The sequence below is a fragment of the Numida meleagris genome, chromosome 17 (assembly GCF_002078875.1).
Source record: "Numida meleagris isolate 19003 breed g44 Domestic line chromosome 17, NumMel1.0, whole genome shotgun sequence".
In the NCBI taxonomy this organism is placed as follows: Eukaryota; Metazoa; Chordata; class Aves; order Galliformes; family Numididae; genus Numida; species Numida meleagris.
Window position 1 is genome coordinate 4,762,004 of NC_034425.1, and position 16,872 is coordinate 4,778,875.

General features: G+C 62.8%; 1 protein-coding gene across 7 annotated transcripts in view; it reads right to left on the reverse strand.

Moving 5' to 3' along the window:
• The window catches only part of RBFOX3 (RNA binding protein, fox-1 homolog 3), a 71,423-nt gene continuing 54,551 nt past the window's right edge, over positions 1-16,872 (reverse strand). Inside the window, exons 3-13 of one of the 7 annotated variants that reach the window (XM_021414974.1) lie at positions 16,235-16,579; positions 5,604-5,855; positions 4,872-5,009; positions 4,448-4,501; positions 3,897-3,989; positions 3,053-3,113; positions 2,723-2,776; positions 2,299-2,431; positions 1,343-1,382; positions 733-794; positions 1-493 (exon numbers count right to left, since the gene is read on the reverse strand). In XM_021414974.1, the coding sequence (XP_021270649.1) occupies positions 265-493; positions 733-794; positions 1,343-1,382; positions 2,299-2,431; positions 2,723-2,776; positions 3,053-3,113; positions 3,897-3,989; positions 4,448-4,501; positions 4,872-5,009; positions 5,604-5,855; positions 16,235-16,336 (1,218 nt within the window). In that variant the 5' untranslated portion in view covers positions 16,337-16,579 and the 3' untranslated portion in view covers positions 1-264. Of the gene's footprint in view, positions 494-732; positions 795-1,342; positions 1,383-2,298; positions 2,432-2,722; positions 2,777-3,052; positions 3,114-3,896; positions 3,990-4,447; positions 4,502-4,871; positions 5,010-5,603; positions 6,686-16,234; positions 16,580-16,872 lie in introns of those variants that run through there. The other 6 variants (XM_021414968.1, XM_021414969.1, XM_021414967.1 and 3 more) reach the window with 6 other exon arrangements.

The following is a 16,872-nucleotide window of genomic DNA, read 5'->3' on the forward strand; positions in this document are numbered from 1 at the left end:
TTTGTTTAAAGTGACACCAAATCGCCTCTGTCCTTGGGGTGCGCAGGGCGGGCTCACCCAGGGCACCCAGTGCTGCCATGGGGACACACATGGGTTGTGGGCTGGGGGGAGGGGGGGTCCCGGCAGCCAGGGCTCAGCCGGGGGATGTGGGAGGGTAGAAAAATAAATAAAAATTTAAAAAAGGAAGGAAAAAAAAAGGCCGTTTGGCTTGAGATCCCGCCCACAAGTGGGATTTTTCATCTTTGATGCTGGTTGCGAGGCTAGCTACAGAGTTCTCCCTGTGCGCTGCCTGGGTCCTGCCGGGGACGGTGCCAGGCGGGGGCTGAGCTGCCCCCGCACCCCCCGACCCCCCCGGGCCGGCTGCAGCTCGCGTGGGGCAAAGATGCAAAGAAAGGCCGCGGGGGCTGCTCTTACCATGGTGCCGATGCTGTACGTGGCGGCGGGGCCGATGGTGTGGTGGTAGGGGTCCGCGGCTGCGTACACTCGGCCGTAACTAGGAGCAAACAGCGGCGGGTGTTACAGGCCTGGGGATGGGTCCTCTGCGGCTCTCCCCCTGCCCGGCTGCTGCCCCCCACCCCGCTACACAGCCCAGGGAGCTCCGATCCGAGGGTACCCTCGCTGTGCCTGGCCCCATCCTCACGCTGCAGGGCGCAGGAGCCGGGCTGCGCTGTGCCATACGGTGCAGGGGTGAACTGGAGCACCCCCACCCCCCCGAATCACGGTGCTGCTTACCTGTCGCTGTATGCTGCTGCTGCGGCCGCAGGCTGCGCGTATCTGTAGGCGGCATAGCCCCCCTGCAGCAGTGGGACAGAGAGAAGTGGCCGTGAGGGGAGGGCCCTGCCAGGAGGGGGTCAGGATCAGGGCAGCCATCACCCCCCCAGTGCTGCCCCAGAGGCTGCAGAGCAGCAGTGGGACCCTGTGGGCAGCTGAACCGCTGGGCGCGCACCAGCCTCATTACCATTCCCCAGGGGCTTTCACAAACATTAACCTTAAAAAATTAAATTTCCAGAGGAGAGAAATGTCACCTCCCTGATCGCTTTAATGAGGTGTCACGTTAGATAAATCCTTCAGCCGCCCGCCTGAAATATCGCCAATGGCTTTTTAAATATGGAGGTTAAATGCTGGTGTAAGACAGCGCACCGACACGCGTCGAGGACATAAATCCCACGGGGCTGGGGGCATCACCCTGCACCATGCCACCCCGTTCTGTGCAGCGCCTCGGCCACCCACCCCCTCCTCCCAGGTCCCCAGCACCATGTCAGGCACGGTGGTGTGCAGGAGGGGCAGAGCCCCACGGGCAGTACCCCCATCCCTGCACAGCGTCCCCGCAGGCAGCACTTACGTAGATCTCGGCTCCATAGAACCCGTCCTGGTAGACGACCCTGCAAATGGGGCACAAGAATCAGAGCCGTGGGCACCGGGTGCCCGACAGAGCTGCTGCAGGCACCGTGCTCGGACACAATCCAGCTGAGCCCACAGTCACGCCGAGGGGACATGCAGAATTTGGGGTAGTTGGATCTGATGCACTCAGCCCTGCCAGGAGTGTGGGCAGCAAAACCCCTGGGCAGTGCTCAGCCTGAGGCGGGTGCATGGAGCATGGTGAGCTGCAGAGCTGCTGGGAAATCTGGAGACAGGCACCGCTGGCACCCAGGGACACGGAGCCCTGCAGCCGCGCACAGCCTGACTGCGGCTGTCCTGGGTTCTGCCTGCAATCTGCACCTTGGCTTGAAGCTTTGATAAATGCACCCTGCTCTGTGCAAACAGCCGGCGCTGCCAGTAGGATGGATGGAGGTGACACCAGTGACCTGGTGGGAGTTGGGAATGGAGGGATGGGAAGTGGCTGTCTAGGCAGCTCCGGGAGCTGGGGGTGTGGGATGCAGGCATGGCCCAGGCTGGGGCTCCTGGCAGGACGGGCAGGGTCATAGGGATAGCAGAGGACAGCCTGGGCTGAATCAGTACAGAAGCATCTCAGAGGTGGAGGCCAGGCAGGCACCAGGGAGCTGCAGCCCGCTCCCCAACACCTCCCCGCTGTGCAGGAGCCAGCAGTGCAGACACTGACAGCAGCAGAATTGAGGCAATTCAGCACCAAATGGAAAACCAAACAGAAGGCGCCTTCTTGGGGCACCCCCGAGGGCCGAGTCAGCAGCAGGGCCGGCCAAGAGGCAGCTGCTGCAACGTGCACACAGTGGAACGGGAAGGGGCTGAGCCCCCCAGCCATGCTGGGCTGCAGCACAAGGTGGGATCCCCTCCCCTTGGGGTCCAAGTGGCACCGACTCCCCCGCCAGCTCTGGTACTCACGCGCCATAGGTGGGGATGGGCGGCGGTGGGGGTGCAGCCCGGAACGTGTTGTAGACGGCGCGTCCTCGTCCCCGTAGGTGTGCCCCTCGGTAGGCCACAGCCGTCCCCGTGGCGGGGTATGGGAACCCCGTTACTGCAGGAGGGAGGGGACAGACATGGGATTCCTGCAGCAGTGCCCACCTGGGACCCTGCAGTCACCGCAGTGCATCCTATGCTGGAGCATCCACCTGTGCGCACAGCACTGCCCCAGGGATGAGGCTGCCAGGACACGGCCCCCACAGGTAGACTGGGGCAAAGAGGGGGTGGGGGGAGCTGTGCATGGTGGGGAGCAGGGGGAAGGGGAAGAGGGGCATGCAGGGGGCTGCTTAGTGCAGCAGTGGGGTGGAACACAGCACAGCCCCGGTGCGGAGGTTTGAGGTGTTACCTGCGTAGAACTCAGGGCCGTAGACAGCTCCCACCACTGGGTTCAGCTTCCAGCCTGCAAGAAGGGAGGGCTGGTGAGCCAGGGGGGACCTGCTGCTCCATGCACCCACCCTGGCACCCCGCTGGGCTCCCCCCGTGGCTCCCGTCCCTGGGCAGTGCAGGGACACGCTCCCGGGTTCAGCAGGGAGCAGCCACTGCTGCTTCTGGCCAAGGGCACAGAGCACACATGCTGCAGGAGCTCAGCCTTGCAGCAATGGAAATGGTGCCCAGGGCTGCTCAGCACTTCAGCCGTGCCCGTGCCTGCTCAGTCTCTCTTAGCACTGGTCCCTACCGTTAGTGTAGGGGTTGGCAGCCTTCTTGTTCGTCATCACCCGGGCCGTGGCGTTGTTCACCTGTGGAGAGATGGGACAGGAGCTCAGCACTGGCTGGTATAGGGCCGGCGAGGCGGCACTCCAGGCCTGCTCTGTGTGCATCACTGCTGCAAGAAACACCAGAGGGCAGGACAGGGCGAGCAAGGAGCCACGGGCCGAGGCTGTCCTGCAGCTGTGACACCGCTGTGTGATACCAATGGGGCTGTGACCCTGTGCTGAAGGCGCCAGGCTCAGCCGCCTCCTGTTCCCACCTCACAGGATGTGCCTGTGCCAGGAGCACCGGCTGCTCCCACCAGCACCTGCCCAGCTCAGCAGGGCCCTGTCCGCGGGTACCACTGTGCCCTGCCAGGCCCTGCTCTGTGCTCAGCGCTGCAGGGACGCTCACGTCCATCTCGCTCCACGCGCTGCCCTGCACACACTGCTCCTGGAGCTCCGCACAGTGCCGCACAGCACACAGGCAAAGCTGCGCCTTTCAGCTGCCTGGGGCTGGAGGGCATGGCAGCTGCTTCTTGCACAGCGGATGCAGAGCTCCACAGAGCCACCTCCTCCTCCTCCTCCTCCTCCTGTGCACTCCTCCATCACCAGCACGACACTGCCAGAGCCCAGCACAGAGCCCTCGTCTCTCTCTGCCCCTTGGGATGTTTTCCTTTGAGCCTCTCCCTGTTGCTGTATGCGACGAGTTCCCTGCAGCGCACACGCATGCTCCCCGTGCTGCATTCACGGACGCATGCACACGCCGGGCAAGCACCCCCGGGACATGCACAACGCAGGGCAGGCAGGGCACTAGCACACTTATCTGAGCACCTCAATCTTCCGGCCCTCTACGATCGTGCCATTCAGCTTCTCTCGTGCCCGGTCGGCATCTGTGCTAGTTTCAAAAGTTACAAACCCAAAACCCTGTGAGCAGAGGAGAAAAGGAGAAAGAAAGAGACAGAGAGAGATAGAGAGAGAGGGTGCGGGGACAGAGAGAGAGAGAGGGGTGAATCAGGAGAGCTGGCAGAGGAGATAGCGGCCGCTGCGTGGACAAAGTACGCGGGCCAGGTCCCGGTGGAGGCCCCGGCATCACCCGTGAGCTGGGAGAAGAGTCTGGGAGAGGGGCACAGAAAGCGGGGAAGATACAGCAGAGACACCCACACACAGAGGGACACGAACCGCCCCGCCGGGCACACAGAGCCCCCTCCCCCTCCGGCACTTGGTGCACGGGCACCCAACATCCCCACAGCCGGCACAGGGCAGTGCAGGGTGCCCCCGGGATGGGGCAGGAGGGGGCAGCCAGCACACGGCCCCCGGAGGCACGCACCCATCCGGGCTGAGCTGTGCCCGCTGCCGGGGCTCGCTGTAACGGTGGCACCCACCTTGGAGCCCCGCTCATTGAAAATGATCTCCACATCGAGGATCTTCCCGAATTGCTGCAAGCAGAGAGAGCAGAGGGTGAGTGCCCGCAGAGCTCCTGGGCTACCAGCACAGGGCACATCCTGGGGTCCCTCAGTGCCACACGTCCCACCTGCCACACACTCTCTTGCAGGATCTAGAGAGGTCACTTCAAAGCTAACGAGCCCCCTGTGCTCCAAATCCTAATGAGGGCTGGAGGGGGTGAAGAGAGGGGGACAAGGGCTGACAGCCTGGCTGCTAACCAGGGCAGAAACCCCACTGACTATCAGCAGTCGGGGAGCCCAGCAGGCCCAGGGGAAGGACAATGCCGAGGCCCTGCGGTGACATGGGGACCGGGAACCTGAACCGAGCCGTGGGACATAGGGGGCTGCACGGGACCACACTCACCCCGAACATTTGCCGCAGGTCGGGGTCCCGGAATCGGAAGGGGATGTTGGAGACGTGTAACCTCTTGGGCTGCTGCTTGTCTGTGTTGTCTGAGGAATGTAGCTGCTGGCTGTCTGTCTGTGCCGCCTCGTCTGTCTGCTGCAGGAGCACCGCCGCTTCATCAGCCAAGCCCCCCCCCCACCCTCACCAGCACCACAACACCCGACAGGTACCCTGGCTTGGGGACCATATTCCTCTCCTCTGACCCCAGGGACACCCCTGCCCCCACACTCCCCTCTCTCTGGGCAGCACCACACTACCCTCCTGGGTCTCTGCCAGCAGCAGGTACAACACTGGAGCAACAGCACCTGGGACCCAGGGAAGGGCAGATGGGTGCGGGTGGGGATGGGAGTGACTTGCAAAGAGCATCAGGTGGCCACACAGGCACGTCGGGGAGGAGAGCTGGGGGAGGCAGACCCTGCACACAGGGCTGCGGTGGCCAGGCTGGGAAGTGCTCAGCTCAGCACTTTTCCCTCCAGAGCTGCATTACAACCACATAATTGAAGCTATCTGATTGGAAAGCAGCCAAGCAGGTAGATTACAAGTGATTAGAAATGACGGGGGTGTGGGGGGGTACGAGGTAGTGAGCTGATCACTGCAGGCTCCTGCTCCCCTGGGCATGGTGGGGGCACCCGGCATCCCAAGGGACGGTGGCTGCATTGTTAATCTCCCCCCCCCATACTCCTCCCTTACCGGTACTGTCTGTGTCCCTGCTATGGACTGTGTGCTGGCGTCGGAGCCCGGCTGCTCGGCGTGGCTCTGTGCTGGTGTGTAGAGGGTCATGGCGTGCTCCGGTACTGTGCTTTGCCCCGAGTAGTCCTGCGTGGGGTGGGGGTGCGGCGGCGCGTACTCTGCGGGGATGCCGTTCTGGGGGGGCGGGGGGTACTGGGCCGGGGGGTAGGGCTGGGCCATCGCGTCAGGCGGAGCCGTGGCGTCCTGGTTGCCCTGCGAGACAGCGGCGCCGAACCGTCACCTCCAAGCCAACGTCCCCCGAGTGCCAGGGCTGCGGGTCCCAGTGGCTGCAGCCCCCTGCCCCATCCCAGCCTTCAGTCCCCGCCCCACAGCCTGCGCTTTCCCTGTGCGCACCACTCCTGCCCCATGGCCCCAGCTGAGCCCCCGCCCCATCCCTGCTCCAAGCCACGCATACCCCCTTTGCTGGGGCTCAGGCAGTGGGAGAACAGGGCTGGAGCACACGGCATGGCAGGGACCGAGGCCGTGCCACAGTGGGGACGGGCAGGGGAGCCCACGCATCACCTCATGGTGATGGGAGCCAGGGCAGCCCTCGGGTTGGAGGGCAATGTGGGGCAAAGAGAGGCCACACCGCTGCAGAGAAAGCTGCGCACACCAGGTAACAGGGCAGCATCCTGCATGCTTGGAGCCTGGCCTGGAGGGCTCCACGGAGAGGGCAGCAGGGCAGGGATGTCAGCTGCCCCTTGGCAAACAACAGGCAGGCATCAATTAACTGCTAAATATTTGATTAGTCCCTGTGTTGTAACGCAGCTGGCCTGGCAGCCCCGGTCAGACGAGGTGAGCTGCACCTGTGCTGTGGGTTGCTCAGGGCTGGGGCTGCTGTGGGGGGGGGGGACCTCTCCTGCACGCAGCTCTCTGCAAACCCCTACAATCCCCCCCCCACACACGTGCGCTCCATGCAGGCAGCCCAGCCCAGCGCTGGCAGCCTCCACGGATGCTTTACAACCACCTCTCGCCCATGAAATACATCTGTGGCTCAGACCGTGCAGACAAGCTCCTTAATTGTGTGTGCGGCCGATTTATGGTGCGGAGGGACACTGGGGAGGGGGGGGGGGGAGGAAAGGGGGGCCATGCTGCCAGCCGCAATCCCCCACCTGCCTTGCTTCCCCACCTGCAGGGAGAGCAGAGCCTGCGCCGCGGGCATGGTGGGGACCACATGCGAACGCAGCCAAACAGCCCCGCACATATCTGCAAGTCATTCACAGCCTCGCATCGCCTTCCCGTGCTGACTCAGCTGCTCGGGGACGCGCCAGCCAGATGCGCTGCCAGCGCAGACGGGACGGAGATACTGCAGGACGGCACGGGCAGCAAGGCCACGGCACTGCCCCCATGGCACCCGTGGGGCTCTGGTCTCACACTCTGTCTGTTCCCTGTGCACCCCAGCACTGAACCCCCTCCCCGCAGCAGGCAGGCCCCCAGCAGCCCCACAGCCTCGCTCCGTGTGCTCAACCCTCCTGCCTGCACCCCCAGCATGGAGCTGGCAGCAGGAGCATCCCGCAGCACTCCCGTGTCCCCCTGCACTGCACACTCGTCCTTGCTGCCACCATAACCAGGATCAGCCCTCAGCAGAGCAGGGACTGGGCTGCTGCCCATCAGTGCTCGGCTCGCTTCCTTCTCCAGGGCTTTACCAGGGAGGTTTTCACTTCAGTGTGAAAATCAAGGAGGGGGTCACTTTGGATTGGCAAACCTAACCCAGCGGTGGGTCCTGCCAGGGCAGAGCCAGCCACTGCCATGCTCTGTGTCCCAGGAGCAAAGCACCCTGCGGGACCAACAGCCCTGGGATGGCCCACGCAAGAGGAGCCATGGGGCACGGGATGGGCAGGGGATGCAGACAGGTGCCGACCCCACCTGCGTGAGCCTTGGACCCCGCTGGCTCCTCGCCAGCCCATGCTGACAGCCACGTTCATATCTGTTATTAATTAGGGCTGTCGCAGTGCTTGTCTGCCCAAGTATTATTTCATTCAGGGACCATTAGGTTCCCCTGTTTTGCTGCTCGCCGTCTCCGGGGCTGCTGGTGCTGCAGAGGAGCAGATCTACGGCTCCTGCACGCCTCCTGCATGCCACCCCCGGGCAGGCTGGCAGTGGTGGGGCAGGGCCCTGCGAGGGGTTTGGGATCGGAGGGGTTTGGCTGAGCGATGCCTGCCGATGCCCGCTGCTGCTCGGCTCCGCGCCCCGCACTGCCCGCCTCTGCTTGTGCCGCATGCAGCATGGGAAACCTCAGCCCAGTGCAGAGCCCCATGGCACGGCCGCTGCCAGCACCCGGCTGGGTTTGTGCTCGCAGAGCCCTGGGGTGAGGATGATGGGGAACCCCCGCAGCCAGGTGCCCCCAGCTCGGCGAGCCCAGAGCGTGACGCCGTGCTCCGACGGGTGTCCATGCACCGCAGTTCCCTGCCGGGAGCGCAGGGGATGCTCCCGCATGGCACTTTGTAGGGCGGCTTTCAGCATTTTCATTAAAAGATGTTCTGGTTATTAATGGCCCGTGGCCCTCATTTAGCAAATGAGACAGGAGATTAGCGCGGTGCCCGAGACCGAGCGCAGAGCGAAGCAGGCGGTGCTCGACACAGTGCTGGGGCACGAGCGGAGCCGGCCACCTCCCTGCACTGCCCAGCAGGACAGGGCTCCCTGAGCACAGCCCCAACCCGTCCCTGTCCCCGTTCCCTGTCCTGTCCCCACCTCCTGCCCCATATCCATCCCTGTCCCCATCCGTAGCCCCTGCCGCAGCAGGCCGGCTATCCCTGCACCGTGGCAGGCAGGGGGTGGATATCATCTTTAGCTGATTAAATGTCCCTCATTAACGAGTTTCTTTAATTAATGAAGTTTTTTTGTTTGCTCCACTTGCTTTCTCCCCACCGCACTCTGCCTCCTCAGCACAATCCAGGCCATTTCCTTTCAAGTCATTTAGCGCGTGGGGCCGGTTCCTGCCGACGCCGCACTTTGGTGATTGTGCCTGTCAGCTCGGGGCTGACGACGCCATTTTTAACATTTTTCTCCTTTTTAAGAAAAATAATGCGCCGGGAACCCCACCAACACGGAGGAAGCGTCGGTGCACCTGGCTGAGCGCAGTGCCAACGAGAGGTGCCGGTGCCCCATGGCACGTCCCCGTGCTCTGCCCTCAGGAGGGGTCCTGGCCAGCACGGAACCGCTGCAGCTCCACCTGTATCGGGGCAGCTGCCCCAGGGCTGCAGCGTGCTGCTAGAGGCAGAGAGCGCTGTGCCCACCTGCGCAACGCTGGGGCTGGGGAGCAGCCTGGGAAAGGGTGAGGCTGCTCGTGGCCTCTGCAGAGTGCTCCGCTCCTGCGTGCAGGGACACAACGAGGGCATCTGCAACCGCTGCCCCGGAGCGGGGCAGTGCGAGTGGGGCTGCAGCAGAGGGAACGTCCCAGCCACGGTGCCATGAGGGTCCCTGCACGGCCATCTGCGGGGAGCCACGCGTCCCCTCTTCGATCCAGCCTGCTCTTTCATGCTAATGACTGTCAACATGAAACAGAGGCCGTGAAGGGGAAGAAAATTACTCCCTGAAAAGGAATTGACTGATCCCCGTCATTTCTCAAGGAATCACTGACCTGTGAATATTTCATTACCCAAAATGCTGCGCCATCCATACAAAGCAGTGCTCCCGGCCCTGGGGCAGCACAGCCGCAAATCCAGGCTTGGGGGGGGGTCACGAGGCCCCACGCGTGGGGGGCTCATGCTGGGGACGTCCCATTGCTGGGGGCAATCCCTGCCCACCCTGTGCTGGTGGCAGAGCCTGCGGTGCTCCAGGACGAGGAGTGAGGAAGGAGCAGCAAAAGGAGGCGAGGAGCTGGAAGTGGCAGCCACGTCCGTAATGTCTTCATTAAGGATGTGGCAGGGGAGGGGTGAAGAGCCCGCTAATGGCATCTGCCAGGGATGCTCAACTGGGAGCTCTGCAGAGAGCGGGGAGGATGCAGGGCTGCAGGCGGGGACCCCACGGCACGAAGCTCAGCCAGGGCAGCGTGGTGCAGGAGCAGGAGGGGACAGAGTGCAGCTCCAGTGAGCGGCCCCGGGGACACCCTCCTGCAGAGTGCTGCTGTGGGCCGGGAGGATGCGTGGCACCATTGGCTGGTGGCACCCGGAGCTGCCCTGAGTGTGTATCACCGTCACCTCCAGCACGGGACTGATGGGGCCAGGAGGGACGGGGTCCAGCATGGGCTCCTGCCTCCATCAGCCGGAAACTTCGGAGCTGAGGCTGCATGAAATATTCATGAAGTAAATGGTGCAATTTCATCTGCATTCAGCCAACTTCATGTATATTTCAGAGTATTATGAAATGATAATGTTGTGTAACTGAGGCGAGACGGGGGTGCTTCGTGGGGGCTCCAGGACGCCGCCACCTCCCACCCCCCCGCGTGCCTGTGACATTTCCCGGGCTCAAAGGACCTGCGCAGGGAGGGACTGTGCTGTGTCTGCATTGGAGATGGGCCAGGACCAGGTCTGTCTGGGGCTGCAGCGAGCGGCAGGATGCTTGCTGCGGGACGTGGGGCCCTGCCCTGCCCGGCAGAGCAGCGCAGCGCAGACCCGAGCGTTTGCATGCACTTTGCCAGGATTTCCAGGAGTGCTCATTCTGTATCAGCCACCAAAGGGCCTGGGCGGCTGGACACGGAAGACACAAAGATGGCTGCAAAGCCCTAGGCATGGAGATGGGATGGGAACGGAGCCGTGTCCCCAGCAGTGCCCACCCGAGCTACACTACCCGCTCCTGCTGAGCACCTGCAGGCATTCCTGCCTTGGGGCATTCATGAGTTCTGTTCTTCTGCCTGCTCTTGCAGCACGGGCAGCAGCCCAACTAGGGCTCTGCCTTCACCCACAGCACTCGGTGTCTGGCACTGGGAGCCCCGCAGCCCAAAGCTGGGCAGTGACAGTGCCCTCGTGGGCTCCAGATGCAGCCACATCCCCCGGCAGAGCCCACCACTGCCACCCACCCCTGCCAGGCTCTGGCACAGCCGCACACAGCGCTTCCCTGCACGGACACTTGTGACCACACGCACACTGGTGGGTGCTCAGCAGCCACGAACCCGCGTGTGCACGGAGCTGGGCTCGCACACAAACCTCTCTAATAGGCAGTCAGGAGCATAATTTTTCCTCTAATTACATATTCAGCACTTCTGAGAAAATGAGATTTTGGTAATTCAATTGGACTGAGAAGCAGGGCTATAATAAAATGAAATTTGTAACAATCGTGCAGTTAAATTAGTTAAATGGAGAGGAAGGAGCTGTGGAAAATTGACCCCTCGATCTCCTAAAGACTAATCAGACATTTGAACCGAGTTGTGCTAACAAAGCCCCTGGGGTGTTGCAGCACAGAGCGAGGGGAGGAGAGCAGAGACGTGCGAGGGAGGAGCGGGCACGGGGTGCAGCCCGGTCCTGGTGCTGGGTCGGGTCACAGGGAGGAACCAGGCGGGCACCCTGCAAGCCAGCGGGGCTCTGCAGCAGGTACAGAGCAGCCTCAGTATTCGTCTTGTTGTTCGGCTTTTTATTTTTTATTTTTTTTCTCTCTCTCTCTTGTAAAAGAAAAGGAGAAAAAGACGAGTTTCTCATTTGCAAGTTAATTAGTCTAATTAGCTCTAATTAAGAGCTCCCCACACAATGCAGATCACAAATAAGCTGCCACTGTCGCCTGCCTCTCACTCCTCTCTCCCTGTTTTTGGTTGCAGACAGGGGCCTGCAGAAGGCTGCGGCCGGCGCTGCGCCGGGTGCGGGGACGCAAAGAGGGGACGGTGGCACAGCTCGGTGGGCACGCCTGCACAGAGATGCCCCCAAGCAGCACGGGGCCCTGGGAAGAAATGGAGAGAAATCTGCAGGAGAACAGGTCTGCCCAGGCTGCAAGGTGCAGGACACGCGTTGCTCCGGGCTCCTGCCCGGCTGCGGGCTGCACGCAGGAGGCGGCGGGGACACTGCGGGGACACAGCGCGCCCAGCACGGCACGGGACGGGGCACGTGGGCAGCCAAGTGCAGCTCCTCCTGCTGCTTCCCCACTGCCATCCTGCACCGCCCCGGCACCGCCAGCTGCCCTCGGCTCCCGGCTCCGCTGCAGCACGGCTGGAGGAGGAGCGGCGGCAGGAGGGGAGCAAAGGGTGAGAAGTTGGGGGGCCGCGTGGCGCGTCACAGCCCCTGCCCACCTTCCCCCGCACTGCCGAGGGAACAGATGTTGCGTGGCACTGAGAAACAGCAGCAATCATGTCAGTTTATGTGTCATTTTCTACTTGGGTAATGCGAGCAGTGAAGGATTGCTGCTCGGAGATGAGATGAAAATCATGACAAAGTGCTGCAAGCCCAGCACTTTGGTGAGGGGGAGCGAGCAGCCAGCCCTGCCTCGTGCCTGCCCGGTGGAGCCTGCAGTGAGCCCCAGCAGCACAACACGGGCTGGCCGGGCCACGTGGGACACGGGGTGGGCACCCAGCGGCCACGCTCCGGCCCTGGCACCCACTGCAAACCCACGAGGATCGGAGGGAGCAATTTCATGAGTGGGCACAGCAGCTCTGTGTCTCTGATGGAGGGGGTAGCCGAGATGCTGAGCCACACCACAGCGCCGGGCTGTGACACCCACGTGTCCCCAGCGCAGAGGCTGGGGCTGCCCGCGCACCGCTCGCTCCCAACGCCGTCTCCGTGGAGTCCCTCCTCCACGCGGGTCCCCTTCCAGCGCTCGTCTCACTCTGTGTAATCGGTTCCCGGTGCCAGGGATCGCATCTCAGCAGCGCTGCTTACACAGGGGCTGGAGCGAATCCTGCTGATGCTGTGCAAAGCCAATTTCTAAGCTCGGCGCGGTGCAGACAGGACGCGGGGGTGGCGGGGCGGGGGCTGCGCTCTCAGGGTGCAGGAGCTGACGGTGCCCAGCTGTGCGCTGGGAAAGTATGGGAACAGCAAAGCCACAACTTGGCATGGAGACACCGGTCAGGGGAGCGGGGGTCACCAGGGGAGTTGGGAACTGTAGGGTAGATGCTGCCCCGTGCCAGACAACACAGCCCCCTGGCACAGCTGCCCCGCAGGATGCAGCCACCCAGCACCGGGGGAACACGGCCCCCAGTGCCCCCACTTGGCACCAGGGTGAGGTGTGGGCACGCGGGGGCACCCAGGGGGTGGGCGGGGGCTGCTAAGCCTAATTACACCTCGTCCCCGCAACGACCGCCTGTAACGCTTTAAAGAATGATAGATACTAAATCTAATTTAATCTACTCATTCACCCATCACTATAGTACTAAAATAAGAATATACCTATAAAAAGAGCATCGCCAGGCAGGGTAGGCCTAAATTACAGCTATTGTGGGAAAACCGGCTTCACAAAAGCTAAAATTAATGCTGGCGCTTTCAATATATTAGAAGAAGAAGAAGAAAAAGGCAAGTATATTTGTTGCAGCTCTAAAGCCATCCCTCCTGTGCAGGGACGGGGTCTGGGCTCCCACCCCACGAAATGTGCATGCAGGGAAAGGAACCGGCTTTTAAACAAACCCGCTGCTGCAACAGCTACAACACTGCTAGGAATAGACTTGCTCCCTAAAAATATAATCTGCTAAACTTGGCAGCGGCCCTTTTGGAGAGGAATTTTCCAAGCAGCCTTTTGCAAAGGCTGTTTCCCAGCAGCCGGGCGCTGCTCGGATCAGCCCGTAGCACCGGTGCTGGGCAGTGCTGGGGGCTGAGGGGATACCCCCCATGTGCTGAGCCCACCCGCAGCCACAGCCATGCTCACAGCCAGCCCCACCGTGCCCACGAGCACAGGATGCTGCAGCCGGGCTCCTCCACTCCAACGCTGATGCCGAGTCTCAGCGCCCGGGGCTGTTCCGGGTCAGCAGCGTGTCTCTTCCTGGAGTGATTAGCTGCTCTTATATAATTATAGCGGAGACACTTCAAGCAGTGACTGATTCCCCTGTTAACTAAATGCAACCACCAAGGTCTCGCTGCGTGTGAGGCCCTGCCCGAGCTCAGCACCGCACCACGGCTTCGGGTATGGACGGAGCATTCCCATCCCCTCCGGCCACCGGCCCTGCTCCCAACCCCACGTCCCCTCCAGGGGTCCCACGCTGCCGGGCTCTGCAGCACACAGAGAGCTGCAGCGCGGTGCGGCGCCGGATGGGAGCTGAGCTCCGGTGAGCTGCCACAGCCAGGCCGTACCCAGTGCCTGCCAACCAAAGCTGTGCAGACAGCTCCGTTCCTTGGTCATTCCCTCCAGCACCATCAAGATCAAAAATACCGGTGCTAAGGAGCAACACCAACTAAAGCAAACGGCAGCAGGGGCCGCTCAGCACTCTGCAGTGGCACCGCCATTCTCCAGGTCCCAGCACCCCGAGCAGAACCCAACATGCACTGCCCCAGCACAGCTGCCAGGCACCAGCACCCGGTACTGCCAGCACACGCACCCACGCCTGCCGTGTGCCGCCCACCCTGCTACGTGGATGCCAGGCTCACACCGTAACCCTGAGCAGAACTTCCCGCAGACAGCCTCAATCCAGCAGGCATTTGGAGAAGAACTTCGTTTTACTCTCCCAGGTGCTTCCAGCTGTGCAAAGCGGCCCAGGCTGGCGTGAGTTGAGCTCTGGGGCCACACACGCTCAGCACCGCTGCCCTGCGGGCTTTGGTGCACGGGCGCATTGACATCATTGCATCCAAAATACAGAGTGAATCCATGGACAGAGCACTGTGCAGTGAGTGGGGCAGGGCTGATGCACCCGCTGCTCGGGCAGACAGGGTGAGGAGCAGCAGTTTCTTGTGACACTCCCCACGTGGCCGCTGCCAGCTCCGTCCTGTGCCCGATGTCTTGCTGCAACGTGCACCAGAAACATCGTCTCCAAATGCTGCGCAGACCCTCAGCAACAGGCAGAGCTGGGGGAGGGACAGAGGCTTTGGCCTCCACCTTGGTCACCGCTGGGTGAAAACCCAACTTCAGATCTCTCCATAAAACCCTCCTCTCGAGCTCGTGAGGCCGAACCTGCAACCGAGGAGCAGGAGGCTTCTGGGAGAGTGGGAGAATGAGCGCAACACCACCTCCAAATTACAGCAAATGGGGCAGCGAAGGTCCCAGAAACTGCTGGGCACAATCGGGGCTGAGCTGCACCGAGACAAGAGCTTTTCCTTCCGCAGACCTCAGGCGCCTCTTGCACACATCCCAGCAGTCGCCAGGACCGTGGCCTGAGCCGGCCCCAAGAGCCGCCATCCCCCGCAGCCTCCGGCACCAACACCGGCACCGGCACGGCCTGGGAGCTGCGGGCAGTGCAGCCGCTCTGCACCGGGTGCTGCAACGCGTGGAGCAGCCGCCTTGAAGCATCTGCTGCGCTCCCTGCAGACACACAGAACCCCCCCCCCCAGGGGCGGGCGGGGGCCTGGGGATGATTCCTGCCCGGTGTCAGAGGCCCTGAACCCCCCCGGTGCACCAGGACAGCCGAGCAGCGGCTGCGGATGAGCTGCTGCGCTCTGCGCAGCCCAGGGAAGCACAGATCAAAATTCAGCCCAACCCCAGCTCGCCCACAGCCTCTGCCTGCAGGAAGGTGGAATAAATCACGCACCGTTCCGGCCAGCCTCTGCAGCAGCCCCGCGCGAGCTCCAGACCCCTGCACATGCAGCAGCTCCTCACACTTGTGTAACCGGCAGCGGCTGCGCCAGCCCGGCCCCGGCACGGCTGCATGGAGCAGCTCAGGCCTTGCTGTCCCCAACCCCAGCCCGGCTGCGTGCTGGCTGCAAGCAGACATGGGCTCCGGGAAGCGATGCACAGCCCCCATCCCCTGCCCAGGCCGTGGGGCTGCACCGTGCCGGCGGCTGTCCCCAGCTGCCAGGTGAGCGTGCAGGCCAGGCGGAGCGCGGTAGGATGCTATGAATTTTTAAACTCCTGAAAGCACAAATGGAGCAGTTAGCCCGGCTGGGAGGCTGGGATTTCCGATGCAGCAAAGAGGCTTTTGAAGAAAACACTGCCTCTCTCGAGCCACGCGTCCCCCGGGATGGCGAGCCTGGAACTCGGCGCGTGGGTTCGAGCAGCACCCAGGAGCTGTGAGCCCTGACGGGAAGTTGGGAGCGAAGCTGAGGGCACGGAGACCTGCTGGTGCCTGCAACCCAGCGCCGGCTGCACGAGCTCCGGCCCACTGCCCTCCTGGGATGCACCTGCAGCACCCCGTGCCCGCAGCCAGCCAGCTCCATCCGCCCCTATGTGACCGCACACAGCACGCACACACACACGCGCACAGGTGCACACGCGTGTGCGTGCACGCAGCTCCTCGCTTCCCCTCCCGCATGGGCCGGAGCAGCGCGGTCCCCGTGCACGGAGCACCGAGCGCTCCCGGCTGTGCTGAGCAGCAGGAGCTGGAGCCGTGCCCGCCTGCCGCACCGCCTCGGCCCCGCGCGCCCCGGCCGCGCTCCCACCGCCGCACGGAGCAGAAGAACCGCAGGGACCCCCAGCAAACCGAGCTCGCCCCCGAGGAGCGGGAGCTGCCAACGCGACGCAACGCGCCCGTGGGGAGGACGCGGCCGGGGAGGCCGGGCGAGGCTGGGGAGGAAGAGGTTAAACTCTGACCCTTCGCTTGGAGAAAGCACGTGTGAGCCGCAAAGCAAAAAAATCCCCAGAAGAGGGTCACTTACCTGTTGGAGGTAGAGGAAGGCTGGAGGACAGGGGAGAGAGTGAGGAAGCATGCCTGAGTTGGAGACAAGGAGGCAGCCCGAGTTAGCCATGGAGCACAGCATGTGTTGACAGGTAGCCGTGAAGCTGCTCGCAGTTTCGTCCTCTTCTACACACTGCTTATCCTCTGTCTTCCTGGCTCTCCCCTCTGGCTCTCCCCCTCCTCTTCCGTCCCCTCCCGTCCCCCTCGGGCGCTATTTAGGAGGAATTCATCTGAGGAAGGCTGGCCCCGCTCTGCTCTGACACTGCCGGAACAATGCTCGGCTATTTACTTCGGTGCCATTAGACACTGGCACTGAATGAACGGTCTGCAAAGGGTGTGCGTGTGAGAGAGAGAAGGAGAAGGGGGAGAGAGAGAAAGGAAGGGGAGGAGGAAGGGAGAGAGGGTGAGGGAGTGAAATAAAAGGGGTGGGAGTTGGAGGAGGAGGGGGAGTCCCCTGTGCATTCAGACATCAAACAGAGCTCTGTGTAAAATGAAGAGAATCCGTAATGACATGAGAACAGCTGATCCCGCACTTAACCCCTCCGCCGCTGCCGCTCGCTCGCGGTTGGCTTCCCCGGCCCCGGGCGGCCCCGGGCACGCGCGCTGCGGGGCGGGGGC